Source organism: Carya illinoinensis, chromosome 5, assembly GCF_018687715.1.
Source record: "Carya illinoinensis cultivar Pawnee chromosome 5, C.illinoinensisPawnee_v1, whole genome shotgun sequence".
Taxonomy (NCBI): domain Eukaryota; kingdom Viridiplantae; phylum Streptophyta; class Magnoliopsida; order Fagales; family Juglandaceae; genus Carya; species Carya illinoinensis.
Window position 1 is genome coordinate 24,465,977 of NC_056756.1, and position 15,918 is coordinate 24,481,894.

General features: G+C 31.4%; 1 protein-coding gene across 1 annotated transcript; it reads right to left on the bottom strand.

Annotated features, from left to right (window-relative positions):
* Positions 1-14,933: 14,933 nt before the first annotated feature.
* LOC122310214 lies at positions 14,934-15,623 on the bottom strand. Its single transcript, XM_043124095.1, has one exon. The coding sequence runs from the start codon at positions 15,621-15,623 to the stop codon at positions 14,934-14,936; it is 690 nt and encodes a 229-aa protein (XP_042980029.1).
* Positions 15,624-15,918: the final 295 nt, after the last annotated feature.

The window sequence follows — 15,918 nt, forward strand, 5'->3', positions numbered from 1 at the left end:
CTTATTTCATTCATTGAGGAGTATTTTCTGATAACCTACCCACTATCAGCTCTTGTATCAGAAAAAGGGTGTGTATAACCCTTGTGCGTGTAGAAAGTATTCTACACGGGGAATAATTGAATCACCACGTGTAAAGTGATTGCAAGTGTAGAGGGTGTTCTACACGAATCCTTTGTAGCGATGTTGTTCAAAGGTGTAATAGGTTTATATCTCCACCTAAAGGAGGTTGAATAGTGAATTTGGGAATCCTCAAGGGGTAGCTTGAGGCGAGGACGTAGGCAGTGGGGCCGAACCTCGTTAACATACTGAGTTTGCTTCTCTCTTACCCTTACTCTTTATATTTATTGTTATTTCATATTTTGTTTATATTTTATATTATATATTTGATTTATAATTATTATTTTTTTAATACAACTCAATTCACCCCCCCTCTTGTGTTAGTCATCTGGGCAACAATTAGTATCAGAGCTAAGAGTTCTATTATAAGATTAACTATCTTTTGAGTTAAGATCTTATGGCTAACATTTCAGTTTCATTTGGTGAAGGTCAATCTGGCAATTGGTCTCCACTCTTTTGTGGAGATAATTACTCATTCTAGAAAGTTAGAATGAGAATATTCCTTCAACCTCAAGGTCGAGAAATCTGGAAATGTATTGTAAATAAACCTTATATTCCAACAAAAGTGGTTGATGGAGTAAAGGTCGAAAAGGAAGAAAAAGAGTTTGATCGTGAAGACGATAGACTTTATACTTTGAATTTAACTGCTATGAATTTATTATTTAATGCTCTCAATGGAAATGAGTTTAATAAAATAATGACTTGTGCTACGGCAAAAGAAATTTGAGATAACTTGGAAGTTACTTATGAAGGAACTTCGCAAGTCAAGTAATCAAAAATTTATATTCTTACTCATGAATATGAAATGTTTAAGATGAATGATGATGAATCTATTTCTAGTATTCACACTCGTTTTACTAACATCATAAACAGTTTGACAGCTCTTGGCAAAGTTTATTCCAAGGTGGAGATAGTAAGAAAAATTCTCAACTCTCTACCAAAACGCTAGGAATCAAAAGTGACAGCGATTCTTGAAGCTAGAGACCTCAAGAAGCTCGAAATGAATGAACTTATCGGGTCACTTATCACCCATGAGTACACATTAAAAAGAGGAGAAGAAGAAGGAAGGCCAAAGAAGAGCTTGGTACTTAAAACTGTTCCTCATGAAAGTGAAAGTGATGAAGATGAGGAAAATGAAGACAAAAATGAAGAAGTTGCGATGATAACAAGAAGAATTCAGAGGTTCTTAAAGAAAAATAAAATTCCTCCGAGGAAATCCTTCAAAAAGTTTTCCAAGAAAGATTCAAGTAAAAATGACACTTTAATTTGTTATAAATGTAATAAGCCTGGTCATATCAAGGCAGATTGTCCTCTGCTAAAGAAAGATCGAAACAATGGCAAGAAAGCAATGAAAGCTACATGGGATAATAATTCAAGTAGCTCAGATAGTGAAGCAAGTAATGGAGAATCAGCAAATCTTTATCTTATGGCTAAAGATGACATTGAGGTAACAAATCTTGATAATATTGAAGTTCCTTCATATGAAGAATTGCAAAATGATTTAGAAGAGGTTTATGAGGAATTTAAAAAATTGGGTATCAAATATACTGCTTTGAAAAAGAAAAATTTTTCTTTAACAAATGAAATTGATATTTTAAGAAAACAAAATATCATTTTGAAAGATGACAATCTTGAATTGAATAAGAAGAAAACCGATTTAGAAAATATTGTTGAAAACTTTACGAATGGAAAAAGAAATTTTGAAAAACTTCTTGGTAGTCAAAGATGTGTTTTTGACAAGACAGACTTAAGATATATGCCAAAACAAAAATACAAACCTTATAAAAATTTCTTTGATAATCATTCTATATCAAAAACCAATAATCAAAATTTTTTTCATAAAAATAATTTTGTCAAAAAACGATATTATTATAATCATTCAAGTTTTTCATATATGTCACATGCTATTTGTAATTTCTGTAATAGAAATGGTCATAATTATCATACTTGTCCTATTAGAAGAAATCATACAATGACTGTTAGGGCCATATGGGTACCTAAAAATCTTGTTTCTTTTAATACTAATAAATAAAGGACCCAAAGAACTTGGGTACCAAGAAAAATCATTTTAATTGTTTTTATAGGTATGCATGAAGTCATCCACAAGTAAAAACAAGTGGTTTTTAGATAGTGGATGTTCAAGACACATGACGGGAGACAATACTAAGTTCTTTGATCTTAGATCTAAAGAAGAAGGACACGTGACATTTGGAGACAACTCGAAAGAGAAGATCGTGGGAATAGGTAAAATTAGTAATGAATATTCTCTCATAATTGAAGATGTTCTACTTGTTGAAGGTCTAAAACACAATCTTTTGAGCATAAGTTAATTATGTGATAAAAGATTTACAGTTACTTTCAAAATGGATAAGTGCATTATTTTGAATGATCATGATTGTAATATTTGTTTTATTGCTTTTAGAAACAATAATATTTATACAATCGATTTTGAAGAAATTACCTCACAAGATGCTATTTGCTTTTCAGTTCAAAATGAAACTAGTTAGTTATGGCATAGAAGATTAGGTCATGCCAATATGGAACTTATTTCCAAACTTTCAAAAAATGATCTTATAAGAGGTTTACCAAAAACAAATTTTCTTAAAGACAAAATTTGTAATGCATGTCAATTTGATAAACAAACAAAAACTTCTTTTAAAACTAAAAAACATATTTTCACTACTAGACCATTGCAACTAATACACATGGATCTTTTTGGACCAAATAGAGTTGGAAGTCTAGGAGGAAAATATTATGCATTTGTTATTGTTGATGATTTCTCTAGATATACTTGGGTCATCTTTCTTGCTCATAAAAATGAGGCACATAATGTCTTTACCAAGTTATGCAAGAGAATTCAAAATGAAAAGGACTATACTATTTCAAGTATCCGAAGTGATAGGGAAAAAGAGTTTGTTAATAAAAATATTGAAACATTTTGTGATGAAAATGGTTTTGTGCATAATTTTTCTGCTCCTCGAACTCCTCAACAAAATGGGGTAGTAGAGAGGAAAAATAGATCTCTTCAACAGATGGCAAGAACAATGCTCAATGAGAACAACTTGTCTAGTTATTTTTGGGCTGAAGCGGTAAGTACTGCATGTTATGTTTTAAATAGAGTTATACTAAGGTCTAAGTTAGATAAAACCCCCTATGAGCTTTGGAATGAGAAAAAATCCAACATTGGTTACTTTCATGTATTTTGATGCAAATATTTTATTTTGAATGACATGGATAATTTAGGCAAGTTTGATGCAAAATCTGATAAAAGTATCTTTCTCGGGTATTCTACTAATAATAAAGCTTATAAAGTATTCAATAAAAAGACTTTGACTGTACAATAATCTATGCATGTAGTATTTGATGAATCTAATTCTCCACTCTCCAAGAAATCTATTGATGAAGAAATAGGAGGTATAAATAACACGGAAAGTCTCAATCTCAACAAAGAGAAAACAATAGAGGAAGTTCAACATGGAGCCACCAGGAAAGATTATCAAAATTTAATACAAGATGCAACCAAACAGTGAAAATTTGTGAAAGATCATCCAGTGGAACAAATTTTGGGAGAACCTTCACAAGGTGTAAGTACTTGATCATCTCTTAGAAATATTTGCGATCATACTGCTTTTCTATCTCAGATTGAACCCAAAAATATTGATGACGCACTTCTCGATGAATCTTGGATTGTAGCTATGCAAGAAGAGTTGAATCAATTTGAAAGAAATGATGTTTGGACACTTGTTCCTAGACCCAAAAATCATACTATTATTGGAACAAAATGGGTTTTTAGAAATAAGAAAGATGAGTCCGGAGTTATTACTAGAAATAAGGCTCGACTTGTAGCCCAATGTTTTAATCAAGAAGAAGGAATCGATTATGATGAGACATATGCACCAGTCGCAAGATTAGAAGCTATTCGACTGCTACTTGCATATGTTTGTTATAAAGATTTTAAACTTTTTCAAATGAATGTTAAAAGTATTTTTTTTAAATGGTTTTATAAATGAAGAGGTATATGTTGAGCAACCTCCAGGTTTTGAAAATCATATTTCCCCAAATCATGTTTTCAAACTTACAAAAGCACTATATGGACTTAAACAAGCTCCTAGAGCTTGGTACGAGAGACTCAGTGGTTTTTTGATTGAAAAAAGTTTTTCAAGAGGAAAAATCGACACAACTCTTTTCATTAAATATGAAAATAATGATATTCTTTTGATTCAGATTTATGTTGATGATATAATATTCGATGCTACTAATGAAAATATGTGTCAAGTTTTTGTTAAGACTATGCAGGAAGAATTTGAGATGAACATGATGGGAGAACTTACATTCTTTCTCGGATTGCAAATTAAGCAAGTAAAAAGTGGGACATTCATCAATCAATCAAAATATATTAAGGAATTACTGAAAAAGTTTGGGATGGAAAGTGCTAAGGAAATTGGAACACTAATGAGCCCATCAACTAAACTTGATAAAGATGAATCCGGTAAGCTAGTTGACTCGAAAATATATCGAGGTATGATTGGTAGCTTATTATATTTAACAGCTAGTAGACCAGATATTATGTTTAGTGTGTGCTTATGTGCACGCTTTCAATCATCTCTAAAAAAATCACATTTAATTACAGTTAAGCGCATTCTTAGATATCTTAGTGGTACAATTAACCTAGGGTTATGGTACCCTAAGCACACATCTTTCGATCTAATTAGCTACACAGATGCAGATTATGCTGGCTGTAAAATAGATCGAAAAAGCACTAGTGGAGCATGTCATTTCTTAGGTCATGCACTAGTTTCCTGGTTTAGTAAAAAACAAAATTCTGTTGCACTATCTATTGCTGAGATAGAATATGTTGCTGCGAGTAGTTGTTGTGCTCAAGTTCTCTACATGAAGTAACAACTTGAAGATTTTAAACTCATGTATAATCACATTCCAATCAAATGTGATAATACAAGTGCTATAAATCTTTCAAAGAACCCAATACAACATTCTAGAACTAAGCATATTGAAATAAGATATCATTTTCTTCGAGATCATGTGTAGAAAGGCGATATAGTATTAGAATTCACAAACACACACGATCAGTTAGCAGATATTTTCACAAAGCCTTTACCAGAAGATAGATTATGTATGATCAGGAGAGAAATAGGTATGATGCATGTTATGAATATCTCTTAAAAGATAGACTAGAGTCAATAAAAATAGAGATAGATTTTTTAAATACTTTTACATAAACTTGAGATTCTTAGCCTCATGTTTGAGACGTTTATTCTCTTCATACAATATCATGTCATTCTTATCTATGGGAACCGGCAAGCGGAATGAAGAATCTAATAAAGATTTCAACTGTTTATTCTTCTGCCGAATGATTCCTTCCCTTGTGTGAGACTCTTGAACAATTCGTTGAAATACAACAATTTATTCTTTGAGCTTTTCAACTTCATGATTTTTGGCTTATAGCCGCTGAGAAAAAGCAACAATAGAGGAAGAGTAGCGAGTTTCAAGACTCACCAAGTCATAAATAGCATTAGAATCTGACTTATTAGTCAGATTATTATTTTCTTGCTGTAACATGGCACCAATGGCAGCTGCAGAAAGGATAGGAGGTTGAGATGAAGAATGCCTCATGGATGGATCTAGAGAAATGTTAGAAGAATGAGTCATTGAGAAAAGAATAGAAGGCTTAAAACAAGAATGTTGAAGGAATGCAGATGAGTTATAGAGAATGTTGAAGGAATGCAGATGAGTTATAGAGATGAGAAGAAAACTTGATGAGGATTGGATGGACTTCAGGATTGATTTTATAGAGATAGCATAAAGAATAAGACAAACTATTGTCTCTTCAAATCTTATTTAGTCAAAAGAAATACAAGATATGCTGGACACACATTGTCAAAAGTTTTCTTACTAAGCCAGCGAGATTAACAGTAGATTGTCCCTATTTTTCTAGTAAACGATGAACCTCTGCTGTTATCTGCCGATGTTGACCTTGTATCTGAATCCTTTCTCGTTCCAGCTCCTCTATTCGTGGTTGCAGATCATGAGCATACCAATCTGTAAATTTTTTTAACTCTTGGTTTTCTTCCTTTAGCCTTTTATTCTCACTATCCTTATTAGCAAGCTTCTGTCGTAACTCAGATATTTGCATGTTAAGATGATCAATCTCACTCACCCTCGCCATTAACCTCCGAGACATGATCGTAACAGAGGCAGCATATTGACTACTGAGCATTCTTGATTCTGCAATAATCTCAGAATCAGCCTTACTAGAAAAACAGTTCTCTGCTCCTATCATGGTATTGACGGCCTTAGGAGAGAAGATTGATGATTAATGCGTCAAGAGTTCCTGATTCAAGTCTGGAACATTAATGGAAGAGAATTGCTCAGCCATTCTATTGTTGTAGAAAAACAGAACTCAGGTCAAGAAGCGATTATTTTTTAGCATCCGATAGATGAAAATGATCATTTTTTTATAGAAACTCAGAACCTTCAATCACGTTTGTCAATAACATCAGGCGATTGTTTAAATCTCCAGCGGCACTAAATTCATAGAGTTAGGCCTCAAGACTTTGCAGCATTTGTCGGGTCACGGACTACTCCTTTTTCAACTATCTACAGTGACTATTAAACGCATCGTTTTCTTCAGTCCATTTACTTGCTGCCGATCCTTTTTAATGATGCCAAAAGGGGGAGAAGTTTTATATTAGAACATTAATATTGTTTGAATTGCTAAACTTATTATATATGCTTGGAATTATATTTATACTTTTGCTTGAAAAACTAACGCACATTCTCAGGGGGAGCTTAAGTATCAATACAAGCTTCAGGTTCTATCAAGTATTTGTCATCATCAAAAAGGGGGAGATTGTTGAACCCAAGGTTTCAAGTTTTGTGTAATTATATATCTACACATGAATTTTGATGATAACAAATGAATTCAAATAATAAAGAAGTCTCAAGCTCAAGTTGTCTACACAATGGAGTCAAGCACATCAAGGAAATAAGCATGAGCAAGAATGGAACAAGTTCACATTAAAGTTATAGAGTAATATTGTAAATCTCTTCAAAATTCGAAATTAGGATTAATGCTCAAAATTAATATTTTATCATAAAGCATTAAAATACATTTTTCACATGTGCATAAATATTTTTGAAAATTAAATTTGAAAATTTTGAAAGATGATTGATTATCATCTTTTACATGTGCATACCTTGATTAAAGGGTTGAATTTTGAAAATATTAAAGATGATTGATTGTCATCTTTTACATGTGCATGCCTTGATTAAAGGGTTGAACTTTGAAAATATTAAAGATGATTAATTGTCATATTTCACATGTGCATGTTTTATTTGAATTTTTTCAAAAGTGATTGATATTTTTTTAGACTTATACAAAAGGTAAATGATTTTGTTTGAAAAATTTGAAAAGTAAAGTGTGCTCCTTTTGTCATATACAAAAAGTAAATGATTAGGTTTGAATTTTTTGAAAAGGAAAGTGTGCTCCTTTTGTCATATACAAAAAGTAAAAGATTAGGTTTGAATTTTTTGAAAAGGAAAGTGTGCTCCTCATGTCATATGCTAAAAGTAAAATATTAGGTTTTTTTTTTTTTTTAAAAAAAAGTGAATGATGTTGTCTTTGACAATTGAAAAAGAAGAATCTTTTATTTGAATTTTTTGAAAAAGTGAATGATGTTATTTTTGACATGTGAATCTTTTTTAATTTGAATATGAAGTCTCATATGCCTATAAATAGATCATTTGAGAGTTTCACATTTACAATACCAAGAGCATACAACATTCATTCAAAGTTTTCATTCTCTCTTCTCTAAGTATTGAGCCTTAATCCTTATTCATTGTGTATAACCCTTGTGCGTGTAGAAAGTATTCTACACAGGGAATAGTTGAATCACCACGTGTAAAGTGATTGCAAGTGTAGAGGGTGTTCTACACGGATCCTTTGTAGTGGTGTTGTTCAAAGGTGTAATAGGTTTCTATCTCCACCTAAAGGAGGTTGAATAGTGAATTTGGAAATCCTTAAGGGGCAGCTTGAGGCGAGGACATAGGCAGTGGGGCCGAACCTCGTTAACATACTGAGTTTGCTTCTCTCTTACCCTTACTCTTTATATTTATTGTTATTTCATATTTTGTTTATATTTTATATTATATATTTGATTTATAATTGTTATCTTTTTAATACAACTCAATTCACCCCCCTATTGTGTTAGTCATCTGGGCAACAAATAACAACACAAGAAATTTACGAGGAAACTCCAAAACAGGAGAAAAACCACCAAACCCAGAGAAGAAAATACACTATGTAAAAAATTATTACAATCACATAATTTCTCTCATCACCCCAAATACACCCACAAAGCTTTCCCAATTAGAAAAACTTTAACTCAGACCTCTTCCCATTTTACAAAAATGGACAACAGAGGAATTTAACTAGAGTCAAAAGTTACTATCTAAGCATTTAACTGGTGCACTTAACCATGAGGCTAAACCTCATTTTTATATACTTGAGGATTTGCTCCTCCTTCACTTCCCACTCATGTGGGATTTAAGTAAAGGAGCAAAATAGTCAACAAAATGAAAGCAATGACCAGATAACTAGAGATAAATAAAAATAATGATAAATGAAAAATAAAAGAAGTGCTTAGTAAGATGGGCAGTAATAACGTTTATTCAAAATGACACAAGTTACAAAATATTAATATGAAACTGGGGGAAATAGGTTTCTTAACAAACTCAAAGGCATAAGAATTTTTTGGAGAAACACGAGTAGTATGAAGGGGAGATGGGAGAAGTAGCTAATAGTAGCAAATAGAAAAAGTTCAAATGGATTTAGCATCAATATTCAGAATACTCCATTTATTAAAATCAGCATTATCAGTTTTTTCAATAGAAAAGTTTTTCTCATTAATAACATTAGGGGGTATATTAGATCTAGAACTAAAGAATTAGATCTAAACATTTTATTTATCATGAAATCAACCTAAACTAGACTTAATACTCACTAATCCTATGTTCACTCATGTACCTGTTGCATTTCGCAATAAATACCCTGGGGTCAACCATCTACCCACTCAAGCCCTAAACACTTTTCAATACGGGTCTTATAGACACGGTCCTTAGGATTTTTTACAATTAAGGTGGCGCCAACAGAAACTAGAATTGAACATGATTAAAAAAGTACAAAGTAAAGGATGTGAGACAACACAATAGACAAGATGAACAGATATAAATCACCTACCAAAGATCAAAAATGGCTCTGATACTAATAAAAGAGTAGAAGTAGAGCAGGAGAATAGTAAAATGAGGACCAGATAATTGGACCCCAACACCTCATACTAGAATTTTTAAAGATGAGTCTACTACTCCAGCCACCCCCTTGATACTGCTAACTGGTTTACTACTCTTGGTAGTATATTCACATCATTAAACTTGTTTCCTTTTCAACTGCTCTTAGTACATCCTATGATCGCTATACTAAACCTATTAATTCTACTCAATATTACCCTACTATCAAAACTGAGTACATTAAAAAAATGTTTTCCCAGAGCTCATTTTTAAGTTGAACCAAATATTTAATTGGTATTGCCTTTAGATACGTCGGTATCCTTGGTAGTGTAATAAGTAGAAGTAACTTGAGAGGAGGTAGAAACAATGTTTAGTTTTAAATCGGGCTTGATAGTTTTTAGTGAATCTTCCAAAAAATTTCTGTGATTTCGGCCTCTTCTTTCTGAGTTATCAGTCATAGATCCAACAAAAGAACATCTAGTTCCAGTAAAAGGAATTTCTCCTTTCGTTGTTTATTAGATGTTGATCAAAACTAATTTTAACAATATTATTCAAATATTTGTGAATATAATTACAGCTAAGTTCATCAGAAATAACCTTAACAAGAGGAGTTTCATGCTCTAAGTCCATTCATCAAGAAGAGTAATATATTTCCACTGAATCATTTTTTGAATTTGAATGTTAGTATCAGGAGTATAACTCTGAATCAACAAAGTTTTATTTCCTTAAGCTTTTCACATAGTTTCAAAATTTAAATTAAATTTTATATTAGATAATAAATACGGTAAATTATGGCAAGAGGTTTGCTACCTAGAGTTTCCAAAATCATTCAAAAGGAAAATGTCTTTATTGTGGAAAGTCTATATTTCTAAGTTTCAAAGTGATTTGTTAAATCAAAAATTGTTATTACACATTGATTGCAAAAATACCAAATATGTTTAAAAAAAAGATGTTGAAAACATTATATCAAAGCACATTTTTGTCATATGGCAAGCTAATTTAAATGTATTCGATTTTAATATTAAATATATTAAAGAATCAGAAAACTACTATATTCTTGATTTTCTTACTTATAAATATCTGCCAAAAACATGAGCAAAAAATAAAAATATATATTTATATATACACACACAACCCCAAGAATTTTATAAAGCATGTACATAGGAACGTGGCGAACAAAGATTGTAAAGAAGTTACATTCCTGACGGTCGACTAGAAGGTCCTAGAATTTCCGTTCAATCCTAGGCCTTCGCTCCGAAAGAAATCTGTTTTTTCTGTGTGTTTCTTAGGTTACCAATAAATCTAGCGTATGTGTTTGAACGTTGAGAATATTTTGTAACATATTTTATTATTATTTATTATTTTATTATTATTTTTTATATATTTTATTATTATTTATTATTTTTTACTATTATTTAATATTTTATTATTACTTTTTATCTATTTTTTTACTACTATTTATAATATATTTTAACACTTTTTAACATTCAAACTCATTTCTCTGTTAAAAAAAAAAAAAAACAAAGCGCTTTTTATGTACCTTCCAAAAACGTCAGAAGGTTTTACATTGCCGCCAGTTTTTCCCTTGTTTATTGTTTTGTGCGCAGAATGATCTGGAAAAAGATGAGTCTTTTATCCACAATCCTTGCATCATATATTATACTTAACAGAAATGATATTTGCAGTTATAATTATATAAGTGATGTATAGTCACTTTAAAAAAAATAAATTAATAGAAGACCCACATGAAAAAAATTAACTTTTTAATTGTGAATTTCATTCTTTTTCAAAACGATTGCGCGACATTTACAATTCCACGACTGTATGTAGTATTACTTTATACTTAATATTTTAATTTTATTCTTATTAAATTAAAAAAAAAAATCTTCTATTCATCATCTATATATTATATATTTATTAAAAAAAAAAAATCAAGTATGTAGGTGTAGGCCCATAGAAATGATAATCAAGTAGGATTCTTTAAAAAAAGAGGAAGGGGGGGGGGGGGGGGGGTGGTAATATGCGTTTTCCGGCATTGATATTAATATATGGTTTCTTTTATGGAGACCAATAGCCAAACTGGCCATAAGTGAGTATTTATACATCGTGTGTTCCTTGACTTGCGGTTACCGAGGAATAAAGAATGGATCAGACGATGGAGCTTTTTGTCAAACGCATCCTTCTATTTTAAAGAACCTTATATATACCCCATAGAATGAATGGGGGAACGAACGATTCAAATTCTAAAAAGGACCATTCAACTTCAAGAGCTTTGAAAAGCCTCATCATTTGACTTACCATGTCTACGTATTATATATTTTGTCAACATTTTGAATACGTTCCTTTGACCTCAGCTTGCTTCTTTCCGCCTGCCTGACTAAACTAAACCGTTGAATTAGCATTACCTACGTACGTGTTTCGTTAGGACAATATTTTGACACGTCCAATCCAATGCACAAGAATCGAATTTCACTCTAATATTTAAGGGACTTTATATCTCTTGTAAAAATAGAGCGAGTAGGGAAATTTTTTATTATATCGATTCATTTTAAAAACAGTGACAAAACATCTAATGACTTTACGAAGGAAGAAGTAGCTAATACTAGCTAATAGAAGAAGTTTCCCTCTCCTTGAGGCAACGTTACCCTTTTATAGATGAAGGAGAAACCTTTAAGCAAACAATACAATAAAGTAAACAGTACAATAAAGTAAACAATACACAATACAAGCATCTTTCAGTAAGCTTTGAGTACTTTTTCTATGTGAATTGCAGGAGAGTCAATTCTGTTCTTTGTGCTGAAAGTAAAGTAATAATAATCTTGTTACAAAAACAGGCAATCAATCAGTCTTTTAGAAACGGTAGTCATTTGGTTCTTACCAATTATATGGAAGTAGTACTGAAATGAAAGCAGAACCAAATAACTAGTATTAATGAAAAATGAAAACAAGGACCAAATGACTAGAGATAAATAAAAATAATGATAAATGAAAAAAAAAATGCTTAGTAAGATGGGAAGTGGGGGAAATAGGTTTCTTAACAAACTCAAAAGCATAAGAATTTTTTGAAGAAACATGGGTAGCATGAAGGGGAGATGGGAGAAGTAGCTAATAGTAGCAAATAGAAGAAGTTCAAATAGATATAGCATCAATATTTAGAATACTACATTTATTAAAATCAACATTATCAGTTTTTTCAATAGAAAAGTTCTTCTCATTAATAACATTAGGGGGTATACTACATCTAGAACTAATAGAAGAATTAGATCTAAACATTTTATTTATCATGAAATCAACCTAAACTAAACTTAATACTCACTAATCCTATGTTCACTCAAGTACCTGTTGCATTTCGCAATAAATACCTTGGGGTCAACCATCTACCCACTCAAGCCCTAAACACTTTTCAAAATGGGTCTTATAGACATAGTCCTTAGGATTCTTTACAATCAGGGTGGCACCAACAGAAACAAGAATTGAACAAGATTAAGAAAGTACAAAGTAAAGGATGTGAGACAACACAATAGACAAGATGAACAGATATAAATCACCTACCAAAGATAAAAAATGGCTCTAATACCAATAAGAGGAGCAAAAGTAGAGCTGGAGAGTAGTAAAATGAGGACTAGATGATTGGACCCTAACACCTCATACTAGAATTGTTAAAGATGAGTCTACTACTCCAGCCACCCCCTTGATATTGCTAACAGGTTTACTACTCTTGGTAATATATTCCCGTTATTAAACCTGTTTCCTTTTCAACTACTCTTAGTACGCCCTATGATCCATGTTAATTCTACTTAATATTACCCTACTATCAAAACTGAGTACATTAAAAAAAATGTTTTCCTAGAGATTATTTTAAGTCGAGCCAAATATTTAATTGGTATTACCTTTAGATACGTTGGTATCCTTGGTAGTGTAATAAGTAGAAGTAACTTGAGAGGAGGTAGAAACAACGTTTAATTTTAAATCAGGTTTGACAGCTTTTACGGAATCTTCCAAAAAATTTATGAGATTTTGGTCTCTTCTTCCGAGTTATCAATCATAGATCCAACAAAAGAACATCTAGTTCCAGTAAAGGAATTTCTCCTTTTGTTGTTTATTAGATGTTGATCAAAACTAATGTTAACAATATCGTTCAAATATTCGTGAATATAATTAAGGTTAAGTTCATCATAAATAACCTTAGTAGGAGGAGTTTCATGTTTCCAAATCCATTCATCAAGAAGAGTAATATATTTTCATTGAATCATTTTTTGAATTTGAATGTTAGCATCTGGAATATAACTCTAAATTAACAAAGTTTTATTTCTTGAAAATTTTCAAATAGCTTTAGGATTTAAATTAATTTTTACATTCGATAATAAATACGATAAACTGTGGCAAGAGGTTTGCTACCTAGAGTTTCCAAAATCATTCAAAAGGATAATGTTTTTATTGTGGCGAGTATATATTTTTAAGTTTCAAAGTGATTTTTTAAAACAAAAATTGTTATTACGCATTGATTGCAAAAGTGTTAAATATATTTTAGAAAAACAAATGTTGAAAACATTGCATCAAAGCATATTTTTGTCAGATGACGAGCTAATTTAAGTGTATTCGATTTTAATATTAAATATACTAAAGGATCTAAAAACTACTATATTCTTGATTTTCTTACTTGTAAATATCTGCAAAAAACATGAGCAAAAAATAAAAAGATATATTTATATATACACACACAACTCCAAGAATTGTATAAAGCATGTACATAGGAATGTGGCGAACAAAGATGTTAAAGAAGTTTCATTCTTTTTTTTATCATCATTCTCTCAATATCTATTAATTTGAGATTGATTCACAAATAGAACATAAATAACAAATAGTTTCTAATAATTTCTTGGAATGGTGGGAAGATAATGAATTGCAATATTCAGAAATTAATATATAATCAAAACCAAAATAGGAAAATCAAAGGAAGGCAAGAGTTACATGTTTAGTGCTATTAAGAAATCCTGAATATTTAAAATTATGTGTAGAACCGGGCCCCATTTTATTTTATTTTTATCTGGTCTGAAACTTAGAATCCGGATGCATCCGGACAGGTGAGATACATCCAAATTGGTTTATAGATCCGGTTTTGTAACCCGGTTATTCGTAACAGATTTTTTTTTTCTTTTTTTCATTTTTTTTTAATCCTTACTCCTTATTTGTTGTCTCTTCTGGCTTCTACTCTCTCGAATCCTCTCACTTGTGTCTTAAGTCTCTCGAGTCCAGAATTGGCAAATCCTCTCAGCTTCTCTTACCCATTCGATTTCGCTGTTTTGTTTTTCTTAGTTCTTACCCAGTTGAGCCATATTTTAGAGAGGTAGAACTGATTTAATTTGCTTGGGACCTTACTTCCGGCTGGCTTTCCTGCCCAACACCTGAGAGTTATTATCATTAATGCTTGTGGAGGATGGGGTTGAGCCCATATTCGCTTGTGGCTCCATAGTTCTTTTTTTTTTGATAATCAGAATAACCTTTCATTCAAATCAATTATCCTTACAAATAGCAGGTTTATCAAGCCATAAAGCTTGACTAACAAAAGAAGGACAATAATCCCACCACATACAAATATCCTCAATCAACCAAGCATGTCTTGCCAAACGATGAGCCACCAAATTGCCTAAACGGTTGACATGTACAACTTTAACTTCTTTGAATCCCACCATAAGCCTTCGTATGTCTTGAAGAATAAAAGCAAAATCTGTTAAACATATAGAATTTTCATTCAAAGCATTAACCAAAACCAAACAATCGGTTTCAAGCATAATTTTTGGGACACCCCATTGAATACACAGCTGTAACCCTCTGAGAAGTGCAACTGCCTCAATAAACTCATCAGAAGATACATCTTTCTCTACCTTAGAGCAGGCCACGACAACCTCACCATACTGATCCCGCAACACCACCCCAATCCCGGCAACAGAATGTTCAGGAAAGGTGGCCCCATCAATATTCAGTTTCAGAAAATCATTTGGAGGAGGATGCCATCGTACTACCTTAGTAATCTTCTGATTTGAAACATCAAACAACTGCACCTGTGCATATTCTTGTTGTAAAGAAAGAGCATTATTAACAGTCACATGAATATGCATAGAAATATTCTCATAAATCCTTTTATTCATTCTATACCAAAGTCCCCATGTTATAGCTTGTGGCTCCATAGTTACAGCTTCCATATTCCTGGCTATCCACTGACATCCTCCCCAATTACATATTGAAGATGTGAAGAGTAGTAGATTGTATTAGTCTAATTAGTTATGATATATTATTATTTATTTTATTTTTTGTAAATTAATATTTTGCATTGTGAATTTTTGATGCAACAATAATATTATTTATTTTGTCCTTTATTTTATATATTTTTTAACTTTTATATTTAAAACATGATATCATAATTTTTTAATAAAAAAAGTGCTATAAAAATATTTTTTAAAGTTTTAAATAGTTTTTTTTTTTAAAAAGAGAGTATTA

Bases quoted from the DNA above. Each gene is read 5' to 3' on its own strand.
- LOC122310214 (XM_043124095.1), bottom strand. From the start codon at position 15,623: ATGGAAGCTGTAACTATGGAGCCACAAGCTATAACATGGGGACTTTGG.